At 41.4% G+C, this 24,376-nt stretch overlaps 1 protein-coding gene across 6 annotated transcripts in view; it reads left to right on the top strand.

Annotated features, from left to right (window-relative positions):
* Window positions 1-23,079, top strand: part of NEO1 (neogenin 1) — a 112,496-nt gene extending 89,417 nt beyond the window's left edge. For 2 of the 6 annotated variants that reach the window (XM_069981082.1, XM_069981044.1), the window contains exons 5-28: window positions 2,696-2,832; window positions 4,416-4,570; window positions 4,895-5,015; window positions 6,471-6,687; window positions 8,849-9,003; window positions 9,115-9,263; window positions 9,618-9,756; window positions 9,842-9,891; window positions 11,866-12,010; window positions 12,080-12,190; window positions 12,739-12,936; window positions 13,379-13,474; window positions 14,099-14,322; window positions 14,459-14,597; window positions 14,683-14,790; window positions 14,934-15,128; window positions 16,686-16,754; window positions 16,867-17,011; window positions 17,206-17,444; window positions 17,957-18,049; window positions 18,525-18,626; window positions 20,807-21,064; window positions 21,142-21,272; window positions 22,039-23,079. In XM_069981082.1, the coding sequence (XP_069837183.1) occupies window positions 2,696-2,832; window positions 4,416-4,570; window positions 4,895-5,015; window positions 6,471-6,687; window positions 8,849-9,003; window positions 9,115-9,263; window positions 9,618-9,756; window positions 9,842-9,891; window positions 11,866-12,010; window positions 12,080-12,190; window positions 12,739-12,936; window positions 13,379-13,474; window positions 14,099-14,322; window positions 14,459-14,597; window positions 14,683-14,790; window positions 14,934-15,128; window positions 16,686-16,754; window positions 16,867-17,011; window positions 17,206-17,444; window positions 17,957-18,049; window positions 18,525-18,626; window positions 20,807-21,064; window positions 21,142-21,272; window positions 22,039-22,122 (3,460 nt within the window). In that variant the 3' untranslated portion in view covers window positions 22,123-23,079. The remainder of the gene's footprint in view (window positions 1-2,695; window positions 2,833-4,415; window positions 4,571-4,894; window positions 5,016-6,470; window positions 6,688-8,848; window positions 9,004-9,114; window positions 9,264-9,617; window positions 9,757-9,841; window positions 9,892-11,865; window positions 12,011-12,079; window positions 12,191-12,738; window positions 12,937-13,378; window positions 13,475-14,098; window positions 14,323-14,458; window positions 14,598-14,682; window positions 14,791-14,933; window positions 15,129-16,685; window positions 16,755-16,866; window positions 17,012-17,205; window positions 17,445-17,956; window positions 18,050-18,524; window positions 18,627-20,806; window positions 21,065-21,141; window positions 21,273-22,038) is intronic. The other 4 variants (XM_069981053.1, XM_069981060.1, XM_069981064.1 and 1 more) reach the window with 4 other exon arrangements.
* Window positions 23,080-24,376: the final 1,297 nt, after the last annotated feature.

Raw genomic sequence — 24,376 nt, forward strand, 5'->3', positions numbered from 1 at the left:
CATGCATCTCTATGATTGGTTCGGTTGCATACTCGCCCCCTTAATTTTCTTTCCTGTCCACTGCTGTCATTACTATTGCACAGTAAACACAGGACTATTTTTTTTCACTGATTTTGCATCACATCACCCCAATATGTATTCCATACTAGCTGATGATCTAGCAGAACTAACCCGCGCATGGTTTAGCTTTGTGCTGGATAATGGGCATCTGTTTACCAGGGGTGTAGTGTAGGTTTAGATCTTTGCTTGCTAAATGACAATGAAAGCATTCTAGTTCCATCCAGACTCTAAGAACATCCATGACACTTAAAATATACAGAGCTGTGACACAAAGACAGGCACATATGCCTGCATTCACTGACAGCAAGCAGAGAGAGAACTATAACTTTTCTTATTACAGAAACCTAGGCTTAGGGACACATGTAAGTCTATGGAAGCAGCACTTTCACTAGTGAACAGGTGTATAGAGATGATCCAGAGCTGGTAAATATGAGGGGGAAAAAACAGGGTAAAGGTGCAAGATAGGTTATACATGTATATTAGACATAGGGTGGTGTTGAGAAGGTTGGTCGTTTAAAATATTTTTGTTACCCAGATAACCCCTTTAACAGCTAGAAAAAAAGGAAAAATAAACCAAATACTGCAAAATCTGTTAAATGAAGTAAGTTTGGCATCTATCTCTTTTTTTTTTTACTAATGGAACAATTTTCCATTGGTTTTCTTTAAATGTTTGCTTCCAGCCACTGAGGAAATTCCTGTCTTCTATTTTTCTCAGCAGTCCCAGGCAGCTTGTTCCCTCCCCAGTAGGTTGATTGGCAGATCTCTCCCTATTTCAGGATAGGGAAAGATCTGTCGACCAAGGATTGGAAACAGTTTAAATCTTCATGCGAGAATATTTAACCCCTAGACAGTCTAGGACATACCTGTATGCCCTGACTGTCTGTCACCAGGCAACCCTGGGCGTACCAGTACATCCTGCATCCCCTATGAAGCGCGCTCAGTAGCTGAGGCTTCATAGTAGGTGGGGGTGCATTACGTAGACACGGAAACCCCCCAAAAGTAAAAAAAATTGCATTTTCCTCCCAATTTCAACCCATAAATAATAATTTTGAGGGTTCTGTCATACAATTTATGGTAGATTGAAAGGCGCCATTACAAAGTACACCTGTTCCTGGGGAAAAAAAAGCCCCTACATGGCCCTTTAGATGGAGAAATAAATACAATATAGCTTTTAGAAGGCAAGGAGTAAAATACTAGGTTTCGGAGCTCCTGGCATCATAATAAACAATGATGCCAGGACTTCTGAATTGGGGTCTGGTTTACAGACCATAATCATGGAATGTGTGAATGCCCTCTGTTTATAGTCTGTTGCTGGCTTTTACTGGCTTTGGCTTCAGAAATCTGTCCAATAAATCTTTGTGTAAACTCACCCTTAGGGCCCTATTACACGGATCGATAATCTGCCAAATCGGGACGATCATCGATCCGTGTAATAGAGACAACGATGAGCCGATGATCCTGTCATCGGCTGATCGTTTATTTAGGTTCAAACCTAAAATGATCGTGCACTGACCGCGCATTGCTGCTTGTAATAGCGATGCACGGCGGGCGACTGAAGATTGCACTAGCACCATACTTTACCTAAACATGTTGCAGGTCTTCTCCTGCGCTGCTTCTTCCTCTCGGTCCTGCATACCAGCTTCACAGTGGCCTGTCTGAGCTGACAGACAGGCCGCTCCAAAGCTGCTGCTCGGGATCGGGAGGAAGAAGGAGCCCAGGAGAAGACCTGCAACATGTTTAGGTAAAGTATGGTGTTTAAACAAGGGCTGCAGGGACATCAGTAACTGTCCTTGCAGCCCTTGCTAAACAATTATCGGGGCGTGTAATAAGCCCAGTAAACGAGCACCGATCTAGCAGATCGGCGCTCAATTTACATTATTGATCGGGCCTCCCTCGGCATGTGGAATAGGACCCTTATGTTTGATTGCAGTTCCTTATGCCATACAGACATCCAGGTATTTTGCTAGAGCACCCTTTAGACATTTGGTGTTGAAATCTAAAGCACTATACTGTATATGGTAAATTGACTGACATTATTTACATTCATTTTACGTTACACAAGGAGTTATAAAATGTTAACAGTTTATACTCTTAGAAAAAGACTGCCTTTCGATGGTAATGAGCTGTGCTTGTCCTCTGCTCTCATCAGTAGATTCTCCGTGTGAATACTTTAATCGGCAAATGTTATTCTGTATCCTCTTCATGATTGCTGCATTTGAAATCCCTATACCTGCTTAAATCCTACAGGGGTGATGAAGATGCCCAGCTTATCCTAAGACTACCCATTTTATATGTGTTTTCTAAATTAAAACAAAATGCACCGATCCTTTAATTCCTTCCTCCTGTGTGTTAAATTTGTTTAAAATGAACGCACCATTGTTGTAGCAGTTGCATCTTTTAGCCTTTCTGTTCTTTAGTGTAGCCTGTATGGAATTGCAACCATCAAAAGAACACTCATACCCTGTAGGGTGATAAAAGATTGTTGCACAAAGCTCCATTCTGTTTTGAGCTTTGGTAATATTGGAAGATCAATACAGCTCAGATCACTTCTATCATGTAGCTGTCATTGTTAAGTACAATGCATACCTAGATGGCTTGACTTTACGTGTCCGTTTACTGTGCTCACCATTTACAGTTCAGACAGATTGGCGTTGTTGGCGGGAGGCAGCCTGCAGATCAGCAATGTCTCAGAGGAAGATGCTGGGACCTATACATGTACTGCAGACAATGGGAACCAAACCATCCATGCCCAGGCTGAGCTCTTTGTACAAGGTATAAAAATTTGTTTTACTGGGAATTTTATGTGATCATATTATGTGTTGCTTGTATGTATGAGTAATGTATACTTAATTGTTGAGTAAGGCTAGCATTCCTGTCTTCTTATTGTTAATATTTTAGTTCATTGTATTGTAGTTTCTATTTGAAAGTCAACTATTTTGCAGCATGTAGTTATGTTATGATCCATATATGTAAAAAATTACCCTGAACCATAGTAGCACTCCAAGACATGTTTTACTCCAATCATATAAACCCCCTTTTTCTGTTTTCACCCCTAAGCTACAACACCTGAACACATGAAAGCCTTTTGGACTCACATTGTGTTCATGGGTTTGTTTGAATTCCCAGTTAAATCTCCCCATGGCTTTTACACTGGGAGGCTCATTCTTTTTCTGTTAACTTTCAGGAGAGGCATGCAATGCTGTGCTCCCTAGGGGCCTGTCCCACTTCCTTCCAGGTGATAAGAGGGGCAGATAGAAATAAATTGGGTCACTCCCTTCCATCTCCAACAGAGATTTTGTTGGTGACACACTGTCAGGATGTGTCCTATGGTGTACTGCTTTAGCAGCCTTTTAGTAAACCTTTATCACATCTGACTGGGTGGTGTGCATCTGTATGGTGTTTATCCTGTGTTTTATTGCTTTGTGTCTGAATCATTTAACCTTTTTACTTTGAGCTACCTTTTAAAAGTCAGCTCCGCCTAATCCCATATTTCCCTTATTGCTTTATTATCTAGTTTTTGAGATCTACGCAGGTTTTTTTTTTTTTTTTTCAAGTTCTTTGCATCCTGCACCATATTACTAAATAAAATGAATGAGAGCTTGTCATTGCTACATCTGTGTCCTACAATTTTGAAATTCAGCTTTAGAGTAGAGACACACACACCGGATCCGCAGTGGATTTCACGTCACAAAATTCGCTGCGGATCCCTTGGCGGTCATTTTATATCAGATTACATACTTGCATCGGGATTGACATCCGGCTGTGAGTATGTAAGTGACAACCCCCTTAACCACCCACCAGCATACTGTACCTGATCGACACTTCGGCTTGCTTCGGGGGTTGCCGGCTGGATGTCTCGCTCAGCCAATACAGTATGCTCTGGCTGGGGGGTTAATGGGGCTGTCATTTACATAATTCTGCTGCGAGTATGTAACCTGATTGAAAATGATCAGCAAGGGATCCACAGCAGATTTTGCAGTGTGAAATCCGCTGCGGATCTGGTGTGTGTGTGATTGTACCCTTAGGGTACGTTCACACGTACAGGATCTGCAGCAGATTTGATGGCACAGATCCACAGCAGATCAAATCTGCTGCAGATCCTGTACTTGTGAATGCACCCTTATGTGGAACTTGCAGCAAATTGGGACTCAAGGGTTCTGCAGCTGCTTTGTTGTCTATGAGAAGTGACAGGTTCTTTGCCTCCTTCCTACTTTGAATGGAGAACAGGCCCCAAAATCCTCCTCCTATGTTAATGACTGAATCCAGTTGTGAGCTTGTTTATTAATATATTTCATTCTGCACGTGACTTACGTGACTGTATACACTAATAAAGGTTACATATATTTTTCTTGCAGTGCCTCCTGTGTTTTTTGTTAAGCCAGCCAACACACATGCTCACGAGTCTATGGATATTGTGTTTGAGTGTGAAGTTAAAGGAAAGCCTGCTCCAACTGTGAAATGGGTGAAGAATGGAGACGTGGTCATCCCAAGTGACTACTTTAAAATAGTGGTAAGTTGTAGTTGTGAGTTGTAGTCTGCATATTAGTTCAATGCGAATGTCATAGTTCAAAGTTCAATCTATATATTAGCTCTAAATAATTATTATTTATACTTTATCTACCTGTTATGCTGGTATTGCATATTGATACTGGTTTGACTTCTTAAAGGGGGGTCCTGCGTAAAGGAATCCTTAAAAAAAAAAACTCCAAGGGGTTGTCAAGATGAGAAAAACTCTTTATCAGTTCCTAGCTGGTGCATAACTGGAGAACTTTTTTTGGTAGAACTGAAAAAATGAAGTACTTTTGGTAAAACATCACCCTTGTCTCTTGTTCAGGATGATCATAACCTTCAGGTTCTTGGTCTTGTGCGCTCAGATGAAGGATTTTATCAGTGTATAGCAGAGAATGAGGTGGGAAATGTGCAGGCAGCAGCTCAGCTCATAATCATAGAGCCAGGTAAGATGTGTTACTCCCCCTGCCCCTTTCCAGTGTCCTGCATCCAGTCCCTCCTAGTCAGATTTATGACAGTTATCATATCACAATATTTCCATAGTTAATAACTGAGGGTGTGCTGTTGGCATGCTTTATAGATTTAGTAGACAATTTGGCTTTTAAAAACCATTGACCTTTTGTTCTGTAGTTAAGCCATTTAAAAAATTACTTTTCCTGGTAGTCCCACCTGCAGGGTATTGTTCCAATGACCCTTACCTATTTATTATAATGCCAATCTAGTCCCCTCCTGATTCTTCTTTCCATTGCCCCCTACATAACATCCTCTTCATGCGTCATGCAGCCTGCTGCTTTCTGTGTCATGGAAAGTGCCCCATGGCTTCCTGACATTGAGGTCAAGATTCTATGTCACAACAGATGTTCTGCCAATATTGTTTAATCCAAAGAAAAAAAATATAGGTCTTTTTAAATTTAAAAATATAAATATGTAATTCATTGTATCTCAAAAAGTGTGCCTTGCAGCTGTGCCCTTTTAAATATACATTTTTATTTTTACTGTACATATTTAGGTTCCTAGATTTTGCATGTAAGTTTATGTGACTGCCAATGATACAGTCCTTCCTGCTTTCAAATTATTCTAACACACATCCATAAAAAAATAAAACCTTGCACATTTAATTAGGTTTTCTCTATACAACTTAAGGCTGCGTTCACACTACGTATATTTCAGTCAGTATATGTATATTTCAGTCAGTATTGCAACCAAAACCAGGAGTGGATTAAAAACACAGAAAGGATCTGTTCACACAATGTTGAAATTGAGTGGATGGCCGCCATTTAATGGCAAATATTTGCTGTTATTTTAGAACAACGGCTGTTATATTGAAATAATTGCCGTTATTTACTGTTATATGGCGGCCATCCACTCAATTTCAACATTGTGTGAACAGATCCTTTCTGTGTTTTTAATCCACTCCTGGTTTTGGTTGCAATACTGACTGAAATATACTGACTGGAATATACGTAGTGTGAACATAGCCTAAACAATCATTAAAAATAAATTTAGGTTTAAAAAAAAAGTTGTCTCCATACATATTGAAGAACTGTATCATTTCAGAGTCTACTGTTAAAGCAAGTTAACCCATTAACTACAAAGGGACCTACAATGTGGCTGTGCAGTACTGGTCTCCTGGATACTTAGTGGGGCAAACTTGCTGTTTTGCATGTTTGTGGACTACATTGCCAGCCAGAAGTGGCACCATGTATAAACTGAGGGGTACCCTGAATTGCTGTTTTGACTCCTTATTTTTAGTGGTGACCTTTTGAGTGGCAGATGGCCCATGTCTGCATGGAGGCTGTGCTTGGTTTGTTTTGTTTATTTTCTGTTCTTGTTTTTCGCTCCGTGTCTTTGTGCCTGTGCTTGTCCTCTTCCCCTCCCCTTCCCTACTCAACCATGTCAAGGTGTTACCGTCCCAACCTCTCCTGCCCCCTCACTGACCCGTGCCACTGCTCACCATGTAGCTGCCACACCAGGAGGTCCCCTTCCTTCATCCCCGCGGGATGTTGTGGCCTCTTTGGTGTCAACGCGCTTCATCAAGTTGACGTGGCGTGTCCCTGCTGATGCTCATGGAGAAAATCTTACCTACCAAGTATATTACAGCAAAGAGGGAATGAACAGGTGAGTTTTGTTTTTGGATGATGATCCGTTACGTGTGAAGGCACCCTTAAGGTTTTCAAAGATTGCATAAAATTAGTGTGTGTGTGTGTATGTGTGTATATATATATATATATATATATATATATATATATATATGTAAACTATTTATACTTTTCCAAATATTGGGAATTTAAAAAGAGTATTTCAGTGAAAATAAAAATACATTTTTACATTTCAATTTTTTACAATATGACTGGGCATGGGCCATTTTAATATATTAAAGTAAACTTGACTCCCTGTCTTCAGTGCTGCTTCCGCAATCCTGCCGCTCTGTCCCCTTGCTTGTCTGCTTCTGGGTGGGTGCTGGGACAGTGTCGGGAACTACCAGGCTGCTAAAGCCTTGGTCCCAGTTACATATCGCTAGAGCTTCTGCATGCAGCGTTAGCAGTACTGAGCTCCCCTGATTAATATTAGAATAGACATTAGAGACGATAAAGTCAGTTTGTGATGACTTTGGGATTTCACTTATTGAACAATGTCAGAGATGGTGGGGGAGTGGGCAGTTTCCACAATTTTGCTAGTAACGTTCTAGCAGCTAATAGAATATGATGTATAATGCATATATATGGTATGCATATGGAATTAGAGGTGTTGCGAGAATATATCTAATACAGCTAGTGTGGGGTCGGGGAGAATAGGCTCTACAGCATTAAAACTGTGGACTCTGCTAACTTGCTGCATTGAGTGTTAATGTGTAAGCAATAGAGATGAGCCAATGACTATATCTATGTTTTCCACATAGCCTTAGGCTGCATTCCCACGTTCCGTGATCCTAACGGATCACGGACGTGGAATGCATGTACTGGAGTCCCCCCGCGCCCGGACAGCATCTGCTATTAGATGCTGGGAGCGGGGGAGACTGTATTCATAAGTGCCGCGCTGTAATGAATCAGCCGCGCGGTGCTGTTACTACAGCGCGGCGCTTATGAATACAGTCTCCCCCGCTCCCAGCATCTAATAGCAGATGTTGTCCGGGCGCGGGGGGACTCCGGTACATGCGTTCCACGTCCGTGATCCATCAGGATCACGAAACGTGGGAATGCAGCCTTAGGGCTTTATCCAACTGCAGCAGCCACTGCTAATCAAATGCCAAAAGTTCGGGTTCGGATGGACTTGAGCATGCTTGAGGTTCGCTCATCTCTAGTAAGCAATGTTCCTTTTTTGTTTTGTGTTTAGCTCTTCAGGAGATTGTTTGTTTGTAAAAGTATTTTGAAAAATAAAAGGAAAGTTTATAAATTTAAAAAAATAGACTTTAGACTTGGGAAAGTTGTCTGTATCATTAGCGCTGCAGCCGTGGTACCCTGTAGCAGAGCGAGCAGGGATAACTGTCATTAACCACTCACTCTGCTACAGGGTGTCATGGCATGCATTAGAATAGATATCAGGGCATGTTCCACTTACCCACTTGGCCTACTACATAATGTATATTGGTCCTGCCCACTCTTCCCCATTGGCAGATGTTGAAGAAGAGAAGGGTTGGGCGTGTTTGATTTCAGCATGCTGAATATTTTTGCCAGTGGTATCTGGCAGCTGCCTTCTCCCCCTCCCAGCACATTGTGCATGTAGCTATTAGCTGGTTCAGCGGATAGCTACTAGAAATGTGTGGCCAGCTTATCCAGCGTTTTAAATCATTGTTATGTATTGCTGCCCTGCTGGTAAACATAATAAATGTTATGATTACCTTCCCTGCACTCCACTGGTGTCGCTGGTGTCCCCCACTGACTGCATCCTGGATAGGAAGGGTAGTGCCACAGACAGTAATTGGCTGAGCCGGCTGCAGTCAATGGTGGATGCCAGAGAGGCCGTATTAAGGGCACAGAGAGGTAAGCATAACATATATAACATAACATATATGTAGCAATATATTTTAAAAAAAATTTAAACGCTGGATAACTCTTTTAAGACTGATAAAAAGGCAAAAACTGAAGTAATTTGGAACAGAACAGTTGTACCAACTTATGTGATCAATAATGCAAAAATAATTGTGGTAGTGGAATTCAACTGAAAGGCCCTTTTTAAAAAAAAGAACTGTTCAGATAAAAAAAATGTACTCATTTTATTTTATTTTTTATTGTTGACTTGATCTTTGCAATCCTTCATTTTTTTTTATTAAATAATGCAGGGAGCGTGTAGAAAATACCAGCCGGCCCGGAGAATTGCAGGTTACCATTCAGAACTTGTTGCCAGAAACCGTTTATTACTTCCGTGTTGTGGCACATAATAATTACGGTGCTGGTGAAAGCTCACCCCCTCTCAAAGTGGAGACGCAACCGGAGGGTAAGAAATATTGTAGTTTTTGAAGAGTGATAAACTGTGTTTTACATCTGGATAAAGTTTATACCTGTTATAACATGTACTGAGTCCATTAACTAGTGCGTCATCTTTCAGTTCAAGTTCCTGGTCCAGCCCCAAATATCCGAGCTTCAGCAATCTCACCTACTTCTGTTAGTGTCAGCTGGGAGACTCCCCTTTCTGGAAATGGGGAAATTCAGAACTATAAACTTTATTATATGGAGAAAGGAGCTGGGAATGAGCAGGTAAGCAAAACCGATAACTCAGCTGTATATTAGCCTGCACGTGGATATGGGAAAAACGCCTGATATAGGACTGTAATCATGATGACACCTGAACCTATGCATTCTTCATCCACAGAGTTTTAAAACTCTGAAAACTTAGAATTAAAAAACAATAGGGTGGTCTGGGCAAAACTCCGGAAAATGTTAGTCTTGGGCAGGGGCGTGGCTAGCATTCATGGGGCCCCATAGCAAGAAACTGTATGGGGTCCCATGAGTATGTGCATTGTGGAGGACCCACTTGTGGGTGAAGGTGCAAGGCTGCCTAAATATATTTAGTGAATACTGCTCTAATATAGTACTGTATTCTGTCTGCAGGATTTTGACATTGCAGGACTTTCATATATTGTAAATGGGCTGAAGAAATACACAGAGTATACATTTCGGGTTGTGGCATTTAATAAACACGGCCCTGGAGTGTCAACGCAAGATGTTATAGCCAGGACTCTGTCTGATGGTTTGTTTCTATCTTCTTGTGATTTTTATTACCAATTCTGTAGTGTTGACACCTTATTGACATTCTTTTTCTGCTTCAATTTCAGTGCCCAGTGCAGCTCCTCAGAACCTTACCCTGGAGGTGCGCAGCTCACAGGTACGGTTTATAATATAAGCTTTTTTCTTAATGTTTGTGTAAGATCTTTGATTTCTAAATGCTACATTGTATATCAGTTGCATGTTTTTTCCACCTAAACAATTCTATAGTGTTTTTGTTTTTCCTCCTCAATCTGTTGCTTTTCTAAGCTTTCCACTTATGCCTTTTTTATAGTTTAGCCCTATGTAAAATTATCCCAAGACTTTATTTATTATGTGTGGGGTAAGATGATCTAATTAGAACTTATAGTTTCTGTCATAGTGCCCCCTAGTGGCAAAGACTCCACATTAGTGCATGCAAACATTAAAAAAATAACTAATATGTTAGTGTGTAAGTGCAGCCAATAAAGGTTGGTGCACTGTATTGAATTGCTGTCCTCTCAATCAGGTATATACCTTTTCTCATACAGAACAGCTGGCAGTTGGTTTAGTTTATCCATATTAATTATTCATTTTGCTTTAGGACAACATATTTATTTTCCTAGTTCGGATGGGGTTTACTTAGTAGAATTACAATTGTAAAAGTAATTGTGTTTGTTTGTCATTGTTTTTGTTACTTTTCTTTATTTACATTTTAATGCAGCAAAACTAAATCTATGCTCTGCCTATGGAGAGTGCTTAAAGTGGTATTCTTGCAGGATTTTTTTTTTTTTTTTTTACATATCTTTAATGAAGTAATATAACTGTCATATACCTTTATTAGAGAAAACATAGACTTTTTTAACCTTGTGTAGCAGAAAAAAGGAGACAATGCAGCTTCTCTGCTGCCACCAGTGGCAGTGTAAGGAACTGCAAGACTGCTCAAGCCCTGATCCTGACACAATTACATTTTGCTAACACTGCATAACAGTCAGTCACCACCTGCTCTCCAGCAGGATACCACAGCTGCAGGACACCTGACACAGCTTCCTTGCATGTAATGTCTCTTCTAATGCTAACATGCATTAGAATAGATATCAGGGGAGACTCACTAGCGCTGCATGCAAATGTGTGTGTGTGTGTGTGTGTGTATGTATGTACAGTATGTATGTGTGTGTAACTGTGTCCGAGTAAGAGCTTAAACAGACCGATGGCAGCAGAGAGGCTACCCTATTATAGAAAATGTATCTGTTTTTATTTTTTTTATATTGCTGTCAGGAACTGCATGTATGCTTAAAGGGAACCTGTCACCCGGGATGCGGGCGCAGAGCCCACCTGACCCCCTGGTGCAGCCCCGGATACTTACCCTTTTCTGCAAGTCCAGCTCCTGGGACTGGTCCCGAGACGAAGATATCCCCATCTGAAGCAGTGCCCGCGCGCTGCAGAGTTGTGTTCGATGCCCATAGAGAATGACTGTTTCAGTCATTCTCTATGGACATCAGACTTAACTCTGCTGATTAGCATACAGCGCGCGCTCAGCTTCGGGTGCCAATATCTCCGTCCCGGGACCGGTTCCAGGAGCTGGACTTGCAGGAAAGGGTAAGTATCCGGGGCTTCACCGGGGGTTCGGGCGGGCTCTGTGCCCGCGTCCCAGGTGACAGGTTCCCTTTGATCCTGTCTGTATACAATTTGCATTGAATTTCCATTTCCTTTTAATTGAAGTTTTGTGTTCAGAGACTGCAAGTTAAAACCTAACATGCAGATTTCGACTTTCCTGTTGAAGTTAATTTGGAAAAAACTGCAGCAAATCTGCATTTGGACATGCCCTGATTGTGTGGGCTCTGTAATATGGCCTACATTGACTGTGTGGGCTGTGCAATGTGATTATATATTGGCATCTTTCATGATGAGATCTGATGCAAAATATTTTTCCTGCTGCTGTTTAAACGTGTGCAATGTTGAGTCAAAAATCTATGATTGAACAGATCATTTCATCATTCATGTACAATTATTTACCTTAAGCTAGCTTTGCTAGCGTGCATTGTTGGTATAAGCTGTTTTTGACATTTTATTTTATATATTTTTGTTCACATTTGCATTACTTATCCTTTTACAGAGTATTTTCGTGCAGTGGCAACCTCCTCCTGCAGGAACCCAGAATGGTCAGATTGTAGGGTATAAATTGCGTTACCGCAAGACTGCAAGGAAGATAGAAACAAATGAGATCCTAATAGATACCCAGCTGTCACAACTTGTCAGTGGTGAGTAATGCAACATTGGAGGGAATTTTATGTTACATTTCAGATTTGTGATGACCCATCTCTCTCCAGGACTTGATCGTGATACCGAATATAGCTTCCGGGTTGTGGCCATGAATGTAAATGGAAGTGGACCAGCTACTGACTGGGTATCTGCAGAGACTTTTGAAAACGATCTTGATGGTAAGGGCTTCATAAACTTAGTTTAAAAGTTCCTTTTGTCTGTGCTGTTTCTTGAAGAAGGTTACCAGCCCATTTGCCATTTAAGGGAAATGTGCAGATTTCCAGATACATAATAAAAATTAGTATATCACACTGTTATCTGGGCACCAGATGCTACAGACTCTTACTGGTCACTTAGTTTTTCAGGCTGGCAACAGGTCCTCTTTAAACCAATCGTGTCTAATTTATCATATTTTTATTTCACGTTATTTTATAGAAATGTGTTAGAATTTAGGGAGTTCTTTTGTCTACTACTAGTTGTAGTCAGCAAAATTTAAAGGGGTTTTATGTTCCTTTTATGTTTTAGATATTTTTTTCCTGTGATTTATCCTAGTGTCTTGTAGTCTGTTTATTTCACATTCAGCCATTGTGGGCCTTAGTTGTGATATCTGTGTTTTACTTTCTATGCCTTTTGTCTTGCTTTTGAACCAGTTTCTGGTATTTTATATGTGACTGTTGTGTGTGTTTTGAGCTTCAGTTAACACATTTTGATAAACTTTGTTATACAGAATCCCGTGTTCCAGATGTGCCAAGTTCTCTCCATGTACGTTCATTGGTGACGAGTATTGTTGTAAGTTGGACACCACCAGAAAATCAGCACCAAGTGGTTGTTCGTGGGTATGCTATAGGTTATGGTCTCGGGAGCCCTCATGCACAAACAGTTCGTGTTGACCATAAGCAGCGCTACTACACTATAGAAAACTTGGGTGAGTGTGTTAGTATATTTCCCCCCCCCTACTCTTGCAGTTATTAGTGGTTTACATCATTCAGTGGTACAACAGTGCCCTCTGGTGCTTATAGTGCAGTCTGACAATTGTGCCTGTTAAAAAACCTGGTATAAAAAAAAAAAAAAGTTCTTTTGTGAATGATTTGCACATAATTGTTTCCATGTAAATTCTGCCCCCAAACTATGTCCTGTTATTTTTAAAAGGGAATTTGTGACTTAATTTATACAGTGCAAATTTAGTTGCGAGCCACACATGGGGTAAAAAATAAAAAGAGATGTGTCACTTAAGTGTGAACATTCTTTATTTGTACACTTGTGTCAGCTTAATAGATAAACTCTCATATTCAGAGCTCACATACTCTATCCTTTTTTTTTCCTACTCACATACATATGTATAATTTTTTTTTTTTTTTTTTTTGCAGATCCCAGCTCACATTATGTAATTTCCCTAAAAGCTTTTAACAATGTTGGAGAAGGAATACCTTTGTATGAAAGTGCTGTCACCCGTCAGCATACAGGTAATCACCTGTTTAGAAATTGTCACTGTTGTAAATAGCATTGGTAAGCAGACTTAGGATGTTCATACACCTTAGATTAGCCATGATAACCATCTAATTTGATTTAACCTTACCCCTGGCATATTTTGCTGGGGGACAAGGATCAGCTAGGGGGATTTTAACATACCTGATCCTTTTGTTGCCGTTGGAGGTTTCTGGCAGGGGTTTACCCCCTCCCCATGCAGAACACATTCACTTTTAAGTGTACAGCGATGTCTAATTTGTATGGACAGTTTTTGTCTCTGTTGCCTCTTATTTGTTCATTGTTAATAATAAACTTACTTGTTTCTAACACTAACAATATCTTCTCTCTTTCTCTCCCTTCCCTGTTACTGCATTGAATTTTTCTCTTTTTATGTCTGTGTTTTTGTGTATTTTAATTTTTGATTCATCGGAATCTTAATTTTCTTAATTTGTGTTTGCCTTTTTATACCATTGAATTTTATATTCTATTTTCTTTAATTTCTTATGTTTGCATGTATTTATGTATCTTCTTTACTACTATATTTTCATCGCTCCCACCTTATTTTATTTTTGTTATACTGTGGTTGCCAAATTTGCTTTTGCTACATCTTTATGACCTAGACACTTCTGAGGTTGATGTTTATGTTGTTCATGCCTCATACACCCCAGTTCCAGAGCCCACTCCTATGTTGCCCCCTGTGGGGGTCCAAGCTGCTATCCTCAGCAGTGACACAGTGCGCCTTACCTGGGCTGACAACTCCCTCCCTAAGAACCAGAAGATTACAGATGCCAGATACTACACTGTAAGGTGGAAAACAAACATTCCTGCCAATACAAAGTATAAGGTGAGCATTTAGCAAGTCTCTGTGAGTTTTAAGAAAATATTGTGGTTTAATGGAAAGTGTGAAAAAGTCTCAAGTCTGTATTGGTTAGTATCTGTTAAATTGTTTACCTAAATGTTTTTATTTTTTATTGCCTTAGATGGCCAACAGCACTGTACTAAGTTACCTGGTCACTGGTTTGAAGTCGAATACATTGTATGAATTCTCTGTTATGGTTACTAAAGGTCGACGCTCAAGTACATGGAGCATGACTGCTCATGGCACTACCTTCGAGTCAGGTATGTCATTAATCTTCAGGTTGTTTTTTTTAAATGTATCTAGTCTTAAGCAGAAAGACATTATTCTTTTCTACTTTCCTTACAGTGCCATCCTCCCCGCCTAAGGATGTAACTGTGGTAAGCAAAGAAGGAAAGCCACGTACCATAATTGTGAACTGGCAGCCCCCATCTGAAGCCAATGGCAAAATTACTGGTGAGTTTCCTTTTTTTTTTTTTAAACCAGGTTGAATATTTCCTGCCCTATTATAATTTTTGGAAGATTTTGCTTGAGTATTTTTAGATTCATCAAACTTTTCAGTCCTTTTCAGTACCTGAATTATGCTTTGCTCCCTGCAGGTTACATTATATATTATAGCACAGACGTTCAAGCAGAGCTTCATGACTGGGTCATAGAACCAGTAGTTGGAAACCGTTTGACACACCAAATACAAGAGCTGACACTAGACACTCCTTACTACTTCAAAATCCAGGCTCGAAATTCAAAAGGAATGGGCCCTATGTCCGAGGCTGTTCCTTTTCGCACTCCAAAAGGTAATCAGGGCCAGACTTGTGTTCTGCAGTAAACTTTGTTTATCAGAAAGTTAATTATTGTTACACAAGGCCTGAAATTAAAAGGATAAGTTAAAGTGTCCCTGTAATTTGGGGGGAAAAAAATCTTTTGACATGGCAAAAATTTTCGTTGATTGGGGGTCTTGGTGGTTAGAACCTCACAGATCATTAGTTAGAGCCAGGAGGAGTGCGTGGTTGGTTGAGCACCTCATTTCGCAGCTAAATGCTTTCTCCCTGTCTCACTGCAGGGCCCCATTGTATGACTATGGAGCCCGTCTTCTGCAGCAAGATAGAAAAAGTAGTGAGTCTGGGGGTGAAACACTTGGCTCATGCTTCTCCTGCCTTTGGTTGGGATCTGGGTGTTCAGATCCGCACCAACTGTTTATCAAAAGTTTTTTGTTTTTTTTAATGACTTTAAACAGTTGTAACAAAGATTGTGTCTATTTAGCTGTATCTACAGCATTTAGCTTATTATGAGCTGCTAGATCCAGGTGGATTGACAGCGGTTACCTAATAAAATTTTCTCAATGTGATATGAACTCCTCTGTTTAACATACATTGCACGTTTTCTGATTGTTTGCATCCTAACCTTTACTGACAATTCCAACTTGTTTTTATTAACGCCTCCCTATGGCAGAATCAACACCTTACATGCCTAACAATCAAGGTAAAAACTTGTTAGTAAGCTGTGACATGGGAAATGGGATCTCAGTTGATTAGTGTTATATTGTTTTGTTTTTTTCTTTTCTGTTTTAAAATGAACCAATCAGCTCTCTCAGCAGACCCCAGCAGGGCGGCAATTTCAAAATATCGATGTTCATACTCAGTTCCAGTGCCCGGTACAGAGCTGTCCTGGCACCATTAAGGATTGATACTTTGAACCTTTCACCCTGATGGAGTCTGCAGGGCACAGCATCAGAGAGCTCTACACAGCACTTGTAAGGTACTGGTGCTAAGTCACAAGTGATTGGTTCCCTTTAAAAAGACTCTGTCAGTAGGTTTATGCTAGCCTATTTAAGGGTAGCTTAAATTAGTGACAGAGAAGCTGAACAGAATAATGTATCACTTACATTGTTCTGTGCTGCTAATTCAGAGATATTGTCTGTTATTTAGGAGGATAAGTAGTCCTCTCCATTATGTACGTGAGCTCAGTAGTCCTAGATATTCATCATCACCAGCAAACTCCTCCCACCAGCTGGTCATTGGCAGTTATCTGTCTATGCTGTGTATAGGCTGTCGACTGTCAATCAGCTGCCAGAGGGTGGAGGGAGTGGTGCTGTACAAGGTCATTGCAATCATAACTCCACTATTTACAAATTGTTGTCATATCTTTTTAAGCTGTGTACACACATGGATTTTTATTGCAATACTGCATCATTTAATTATTTCATTGCAGCACTGCAAAATTTCATTGCAGTAATTAATAATTTCATTGCTGTCCAGCCAACCTTCATTGCATTAACCCAATGAAACGTCAACGTGTGTGAACATACCGTTACCATCAATGTCTGCCTTATCTTATTGAGGTCTTTCTTTCAGCATCAGGTGTAACAGGAAGAGGAAGTCGCCCTCCAGATATGGGAGTAAATGGTGGACCTCCACCTGGAGGTAATGCAACATTTTAATTTTATGCCAGCTAGTCCACAAATTTGTTGTAAATTATCTCTCATAATGAGACATTGTCATTTTTTGTTTTTTTAACCATGCCAACTTTTTGCAGGCAGTAATAGTCCTCATGGGAGTCCTACCTCTTTGGATCAGAACATGCTGCTCACAATCATTGTATCTCTTGGAGTTATAACAGTGTTGGTGGCTGTGGTCATTGCTGCTATCTGCTCTCGTCGCTCCAGCTCTCACCATAAAAAGTGAGTTATCAAGCTGTAATGTTCCTACAGTGACTCTTGCTGCAGTATCTTCATTGACTCTACCTCTTCAGTGTCTATGAATTGTATTGTATATATTTGTTGTCTTTAGGAATAAGCCCTATATATTTCTTTAAACTCGTTGGACTGTCCATATCTTAAGTTTCTCATATGTTCATGTTGACTTTGATTATAAGGAAAAGAGCTGCGTGTAAATCAGTAAATGGATCCCATAAATACAAGGGCAACTCTAAGGATGTTAAGCCTCCTGATCTTTGGATTCATCATGAGAGACTGGAGTTGAAACCAGTGGATAAATCTCCAGAAACAAACCCAATGCTGACAGACAACACCTTGCCTCGATCACCACAGGATCTAACCCCTGGAGACAGCACCACAGAAGGCAGCATTCACCAGCACAGCAATTCATACCGAGGTGATGAGAAAAACAGATTGTTAGAAAGGGTTAAATTGTGTGCTCCACTATGTATAATCGTTGTCACATTTAAAGGGCTATTCCCATCTCAGCTTGTTATGGATATGGGATAACAGGCTGATCACTGTAGGTCCAACTGCTGGCAGTCCCCACTAATCCTAAGAAAGGGGGCACAGTCTTTCCTGCAATGAAGCACTCACTGTTGCCTATGCTGCATTCATTCTCTATGGGACCAGTGCACATTTCCAGGTTCATCGCTTGGAAACATTCATTGGCTCCTTTTAGAATGAATTAAGCACAGACGGTGGTGGCTGCTCAGATACGTGCTTCACTCATTGTGGAGATGATTGCAGTGGTGAGACCCTTAGTGATCAGCTTATCCGCTGTAGATAGGGGATAACAAGATGACATGGGAATACTGCTTTAAGGGAAAACTGGAATCATAATGGAGTCTAGTAAGCTGGCTTGATGTATATGTATTTTTTTGCTAATTTAATTTCACCTTTTTCTAGGCCTGGAATCTGAGGATTCTGTGTCCTCACTCGCTGGACGTCGGGGGATGAGACCAAAAATAATGATGCCTTTTGACTCACAACCTCCACAACGTGAGTACTTAGACAAAGTCTACTCTATTACATAGTAGAAATAAAATGCATAGGCTGTATCACTGCCTGTCTGTTAGCTGTTGGGTTTTTGCTTCTAAGCTGCAGCTGTCTAACATCAGGATAGTTTTCGGGCCTTTAGTTAGGAAGTGTTTTATGCAGTGTTGCTCTATGGTAAGCAGTTGATAATGGAGCTAATTGATCCGAAGTTAGATGTGTGAATTAATGTGTATTTGGTGGTGGATGTGCGCCATTGTGATCATCTCTTCCACTTCTTCTTAATGTTACATTATAACATTTGCTGCATTTATAGTTCCATGATTTCTCATTCCTGTTATCTGTTCCCACTTATATCCCATTCCACTGGATGACCTTCATTATTGCTTTCTGAACATAAGTTCCCATGGTCTTTGACCATGTTGTCATCTCCCCACATCATTGCATTATGCAAGCAATCACCATTCTGTCTCTGTTTCAGCGGTTGTCAGTGCTCATCCCATCCATTCCATCGATAATTCTCATTTCCGTTCTGTACCTGGGTTCATGCTGCACGTGCTGGGTGGTGCTCCTCAGGCCACAGGTGAGAAAAAGGATATTGGGTTTATTTTAGAATTATTATTTTTTTATTCTGAACTTAAGCAGACAGATTTTTGTGCAAATTGAAAATAGGGTAGAGCTAGTCTCTGTACATATACAAAGTAAATAAAGTATAGGGTGACACTGCTGAATACATATACAAAGTAAATAAAGTATAGGGGGACACTGCTGAATAAAAGGTAAGGGCAAATTTGGGGAAACCGATTAGGGAATGCTAGAGACCTACCTAAAAACATGTGTTTTAAGGCATGTTTAAAGCTGTAAACTGTGTCAATTAGTTTGCCAGTAAGGCATATCAAAAAAGTGCCATCCCTTTTCTAGGTCTTTCCCTGGAGGGATATCTGGTTAGTTCCGTGTTTTGAGACTCGTAACTGTGGCTCCGCAGACCCTTTTGCAAATAGATTTTTTTCACAGGGGGCAATACCTAGGATTAACTTTGAGTGCTTTTTAACCAGCAGCCGACAATGTCTGTCTTGGCTGGTCTCCCTTAGATCAGAGATCTTTTTGCCGTATTGGTCTACTAGGCATTGCTCCCACCTAGCCATAATCCTGCTCCACACTGATGAGGAGCAACACCCCGAAAAAGGTGTCTGTGGATGGATAGCTGGCTTTGGTATTTCCCTGGTCATATCATTAGACTCCTATTTGAGTTGGTTACTGACTGAAGGGGACACGTAATATGATGGTTTTGGTGGTCTCTGTACAGGAGCCATTTCTTTGCTAAGTCCTTCCCTCGAGGGCTATCTGGCTAGTCCTGTGTTTTGAGACCTGTAACTGAGGCTCCACAGACTCTTTTTGCATATTAATGTTTCCCAGGGGGCAGTGCACCTAGGATTTCACTTTGAGTGATTTAACCAGCAGTTAACAGTGTCTTCTTTGGCTGGTCTCTCTGAGATCAGTGATCTGTTTTCCATATTCCAGAAAACTGGCACAGCACAAGTAAAGTTTTGGAGACAAGAGTGAACTTTTTAGCTTATGAAGGATGTTGATCTTATTTAATTCGCATAACTTAGAGCTGGGGTAGGGTGGTAGACAAGAGAGGGGGTGGTGCAGCACTGTGGAGAGCTTTTGTGAGTGAGACTAAGAAACCTAAAGGAGAAGTCTGGCAACATTTTTTATTAAATTATTGTATTGCCCCCCCAAAAAATAACCAGTGTACACTTATTACGGGAAACGCTTATACAATGCTTTTTTCCCTGCACTTATTACTGCATCAAGGCTTCACTTCCTGGATAACATGGTGATGCCACTTCCTGGATAAAATGGTGATGTCAAGACCCGACTCCCAGAGCTGTGCGGGCTGTGGCTGCTGGAGAAGATGATGGCAGGGGGACACTGAGGGACATTGAGTATCCCCCTGCCATCATCCTCTCCAGCAGCCACAGCCTGCACAGCTCTGGGAGTCCAGGGTGACATCACCATTTTATCCAGGAAGTGATGCCTTGATGCAGTAAGTGCATGGAAAAAAGCACTTCATAAGCATTTCCCATAATAAGTGTATATTGGTGATTTGTATAACTTTTTTTTTGGGGGGGGGGGGGGGCAATATAATACTTTAATAAAAAATTTTGCCGGACATCTCCTTTAAAGTAATCTGTCAGCTGAAATTCAACTTCTGACACTGTTAGCTGCTAGGTCCATGACACACACAGTACCTCTCATATATGTCTTTGCTTCTGTTACGTAGAAAAATGCTTTTATGCCATAGAACAAACAGAGGCTTTCCCAGGCTCCTGAAGTGCAGCAAGCTGTAACGCATCCTTTCTCCCCCACCCATACCTGACCCTGCATGGGCCTCAGCTTTCAGGTGTCAATCAGGCAGGGTGTTGGTAGGAAGAGAGGAGACATTCCAGCTTGTAGCTATTCAGGAGCTCGGGAAAGCCTCTTTGGCTCCTTGTACCAGATAATAAAAACATTTTTTTCTACATTCTGGAAGCACAGACAGATATACAGTATAAAAGGTTTCCATTGACCAAACAGTTATCTAACAGTGTCAGCAGTTTGGAACCTGAATTACAGCTGACAGATTGGATACCCATTTCCTATTGGGCTTTATGTGTTTCCATGAATAATAAATCTATATATGACACAAGCCTCCAAGCTTGTGATAATATACATTTTCTGTTTTAGTGGGATAACTTTCATATTTTCTTGATCATTTAGAGTCAGTCCGGCATACTCCCAGCTGTGATACAGTAGTTGCTGCATCATCATCTTCACAAACTGGCCCTGAAGACCCTGAACCCCCAGGGGGAAGTTTTCTGCCTGGTTCTATGGATGAGGATTCTGGCCCCAGTATTCCTACTGCACATATCAGACCATCTCATCCCTTAAAGAGCTTTGCTGTGCCTGCTGTTCCAGCTCCAGCCTCTGGTACAAGCTATGAACCATTGCCTAGCTCGCCACTTTTGGCACAACAAGGTAAACTTAATGGAATGATTTAAATTATAATTATTATTTTTTATCTGTTTGGTTTGATTTATTTGTTGTGTTTTCAGCTCCCTCTGCGCTCTCCGTGAAAACTGCATCTCTCGGCACCCTGGGAAGGGTACGTCCTCCACTTCCTGTTACTGTACCTAGTGCCCCGGAACCACTAGAGACCAGCCGGATGCTTGAGGGTTCAGAATGTGTATGTATATTCTCCTTCTCTGGTATCCCTATTAGAAAATACTTTTGTATTATTAAAAATATATTGTAGCAGGAATTAAATTTAGTTCTTTACCTTTTTAGCCTATGTTCACACTACGGAACAGACCGGCCGTTCCGTGACTCCGGCCAGGCCACGGAACGGCCGGTCTGTGCCTGGATCATCGCGGCCGGTACTCAAGTACCGGCTGGATGATCCGTCCGGCCGCAGAGCTCTGATGCGGGCGCATCAGCGCGTGCCCGCATCAGAGCTTCCCATAGCCCACAGTGAAGCGAGCGGCCGGAGCCGCTCGCTTCACTGTGTGCACTGACAGGTCTTTGAATTCCGGCCGCAGAAAACTGACTGTCAGTTTTGTTCCGGCGCCGCATGGGCTCCCGGCCGGAGCGTGTACGATATGTGTGTACGCTACGGCCGGGATCCCATTCAACATAAAGCTATGTCACACACCACAAAACTATGGCTGTAGTTCTGCGGTGAGAACTACGGCCGTAGTTTTACGTAGTGTGAACATAGCCTTAAAGTACTTTGCCTTGTGTGACTACATCTCTAGGTTACGTTGACACAACCATAATATGGACACATTTTTGCTTCATATTACTGCTGCAAATGATGGCTCCACTGACCGCATCAGAGCTCATTCAGACCAGGATTTGTGACTATAAAACAGACACAGAAGTGCGTCACATGTGATTCAGTGTGATTGTGATGTGATTCAGAAAACTGAACCAGAACATTTTTTTTCTCTTAGAGCTATGAACCAGATGAGTTAAGCAAGGAGATGGCTCACCTTGAAGGCCTGATGAAGGATCTGAATGCCATAACCACAGCATGAAAGAACACATCCCCACCACAGAGGCAAACTTGACACTGTATGGACAGAGGCAGTTCAGCCCTTTAAGGGCTTGTTGTGCCACGCTGAAATGTACAGACAAGAACAAGTGGGGGGCCCAGACTGTTTTTGCTGTGGCAACCACAAAGGGCTGAGGCCTGGTATTCTGTACCTTATCTCCTCTGATTTATAAGATTTTTGGGGGGTTTATATGAAACAAAAGAGAAATTTTATGTAATCCATGGAGGAATATTGTATATTGCCATTGCTTTTGTTGTTTTTACCGCTGATGGGTCATCAACCTGTTGCTGTGGCTCAGTGTTACGCCCCACCTTGTGGCCAGCAGGAATGCAAAAGGACGGTTGTTTTTTGTGCAGTGTTTCTAGGCTGCAAAGCACATCAGTTGGCAGCAACTCCCCTCCAGCCTCTGTGAGACTTAAAACAGTGTTACTACCCCATCATTCCTAAATTTTGGCTAGATGTTTTTTCCACATCTCCGTCCATTTGTAAGGCTGACCTATTGAGGCAACTGTCTTGGACTGCTGCAGCTAGTTGGGAAGTCCGGATTTGTGCAGTACATGTGAGCTGAAAGGACAGAACAGTTCCCTCATTTCCTAATACGGAGAAGCCCTGTGTCATACATGTTATTAGAGGCTACAAGAAGAGGCAACGAAGGAGCCGTCTTTTAACAAAGCTGGTTTCAGCACTTTCACATATCAAAAATTTTCCATCTTGTGTGACTTCCTTGTGTTGTAAATGAAATTGACCATCCCCACACATCCTTCTGTATATTGTCCTATCCTTCACTATCCAGTCTCTTCTGTACAGAAAATTCATTATTTTTTTTTTATTGCTTTCTCTGTAGTGTTTAGAATGTATCTTTTTATTGTGAATTTTTTTTATAACATCATGATTATTATTTGGTATTGGATTTCAATACACTTTTTTTATTCAATCAAATTGATTTTCATTGTCCTGTATGCTGATGCGTCATAGGCAACCCAACTTGTTTACAGACCTCTATTAAACTAGCCACTTATACATTACTGTTTGGAATCAGAATTACCTGACATGTAATATATAGAATGCTTGCACATATAGTGTAGGTAGCATGCTATTATTGCTCTAAGGATAACAAGGTAATTTTGTCATTATGGCGGAAACATTTCAAAAGTTTTTATCAATTGGGGTCTGTGTGTTCAGCCCCCCGCTGATCTCTAGATATAGTCGTAAAGTGTACTGCTGTGCACTTTTGTTGCTGGCTCCGTGTGACCTTCATCTTGCTGCACAAGATGGGATTCATAAACTTATTGTGGAGTTGTCTTGCTGCATAAGATTGAAGTAAGCCTGGGAGAGAAGTCATGGCTTACTACTAGCTATATCTAAACATCTGTGGGGGTCTTAATACTCACCCCTGCCGAGTGCAAGAAGTTTTGAATATTGATTAGACATCCGTCTTTGTTAGAATCATGTATAGCTAACAAAAAGCACAAAAATCAGTTTATAAATTCATACCTTAAAGGGAATCTGTCAGCATGTTATCTGCCTCAGAGGTGCTGACATTGTGAGGAAGGTGTGTGTCCGTCATTGTGTGTGTTACCCTTCTTTTTTCTGTAGCTACTGTACTTTTTCCACAATCTTTTCCGTACCTTCGACACAAGTGCCAAAGAGGAGTAATGGTGCCGCACTTCGTCCCGCCTCACAACTACTTCCTCCTCCCAGCTTCACATGAATATTCATTGCGGGCTGGCTCCGGCTTCCTGGTGACGTCATCTAGCGCTGCCGTGTCATTTTGCGCATATGCCCTGGCTGTGTGCGGTGCGCGCGCTCCTGACGACAAGTTTGCGCATGCGTTGTAGTGCGTTGGAGGGATGCAGGAGTGCTGAGGGCAGAGCCGATGCCTTCAGTTGCTACATACAGTGCGCCTGCGTCGCTTCGACGCACTACGGCACATGCGCAAAGTTGTCATCAGGAGTGCGCGCGCCGCACACAGCCAGGGCGCATTCGCGAAATTACACGGCCTTTGCCATCTACGGCGTAGCCGCAGCGAGAGATGACGTCGTCAGGAAGCCAGAGCCAGCCTGCAATGAATATTCATGTGAAGCTGGGAGGAGGAAGTAGTTGTGAGGCGGGACGAAATGCAGCACAAACGCGGAACCATTTCTCCTCTTTGGCACTTGTGCCGCAAGTTACAGAAAATATTGTGGAAAAAGTACTGCAGCTACAGAAAAAAGAAAGGTATCCTGCACAATGACAG

This window comes from Dendropsophus ebraccatus, chromosome 1 (assembly GCF_027789765.1).
Source record: "Dendropsophus ebraccatus isolate aDenEbr1 chromosome 1, aDenEbr1.pat, whole genome shotgun sequence".
Taxonomy (NCBI): Eukaryota; Metazoa; Chordata; class Amphibia; order Anura; family Hylidae; genus Dendropsophus; species Dendropsophus ebraccatus.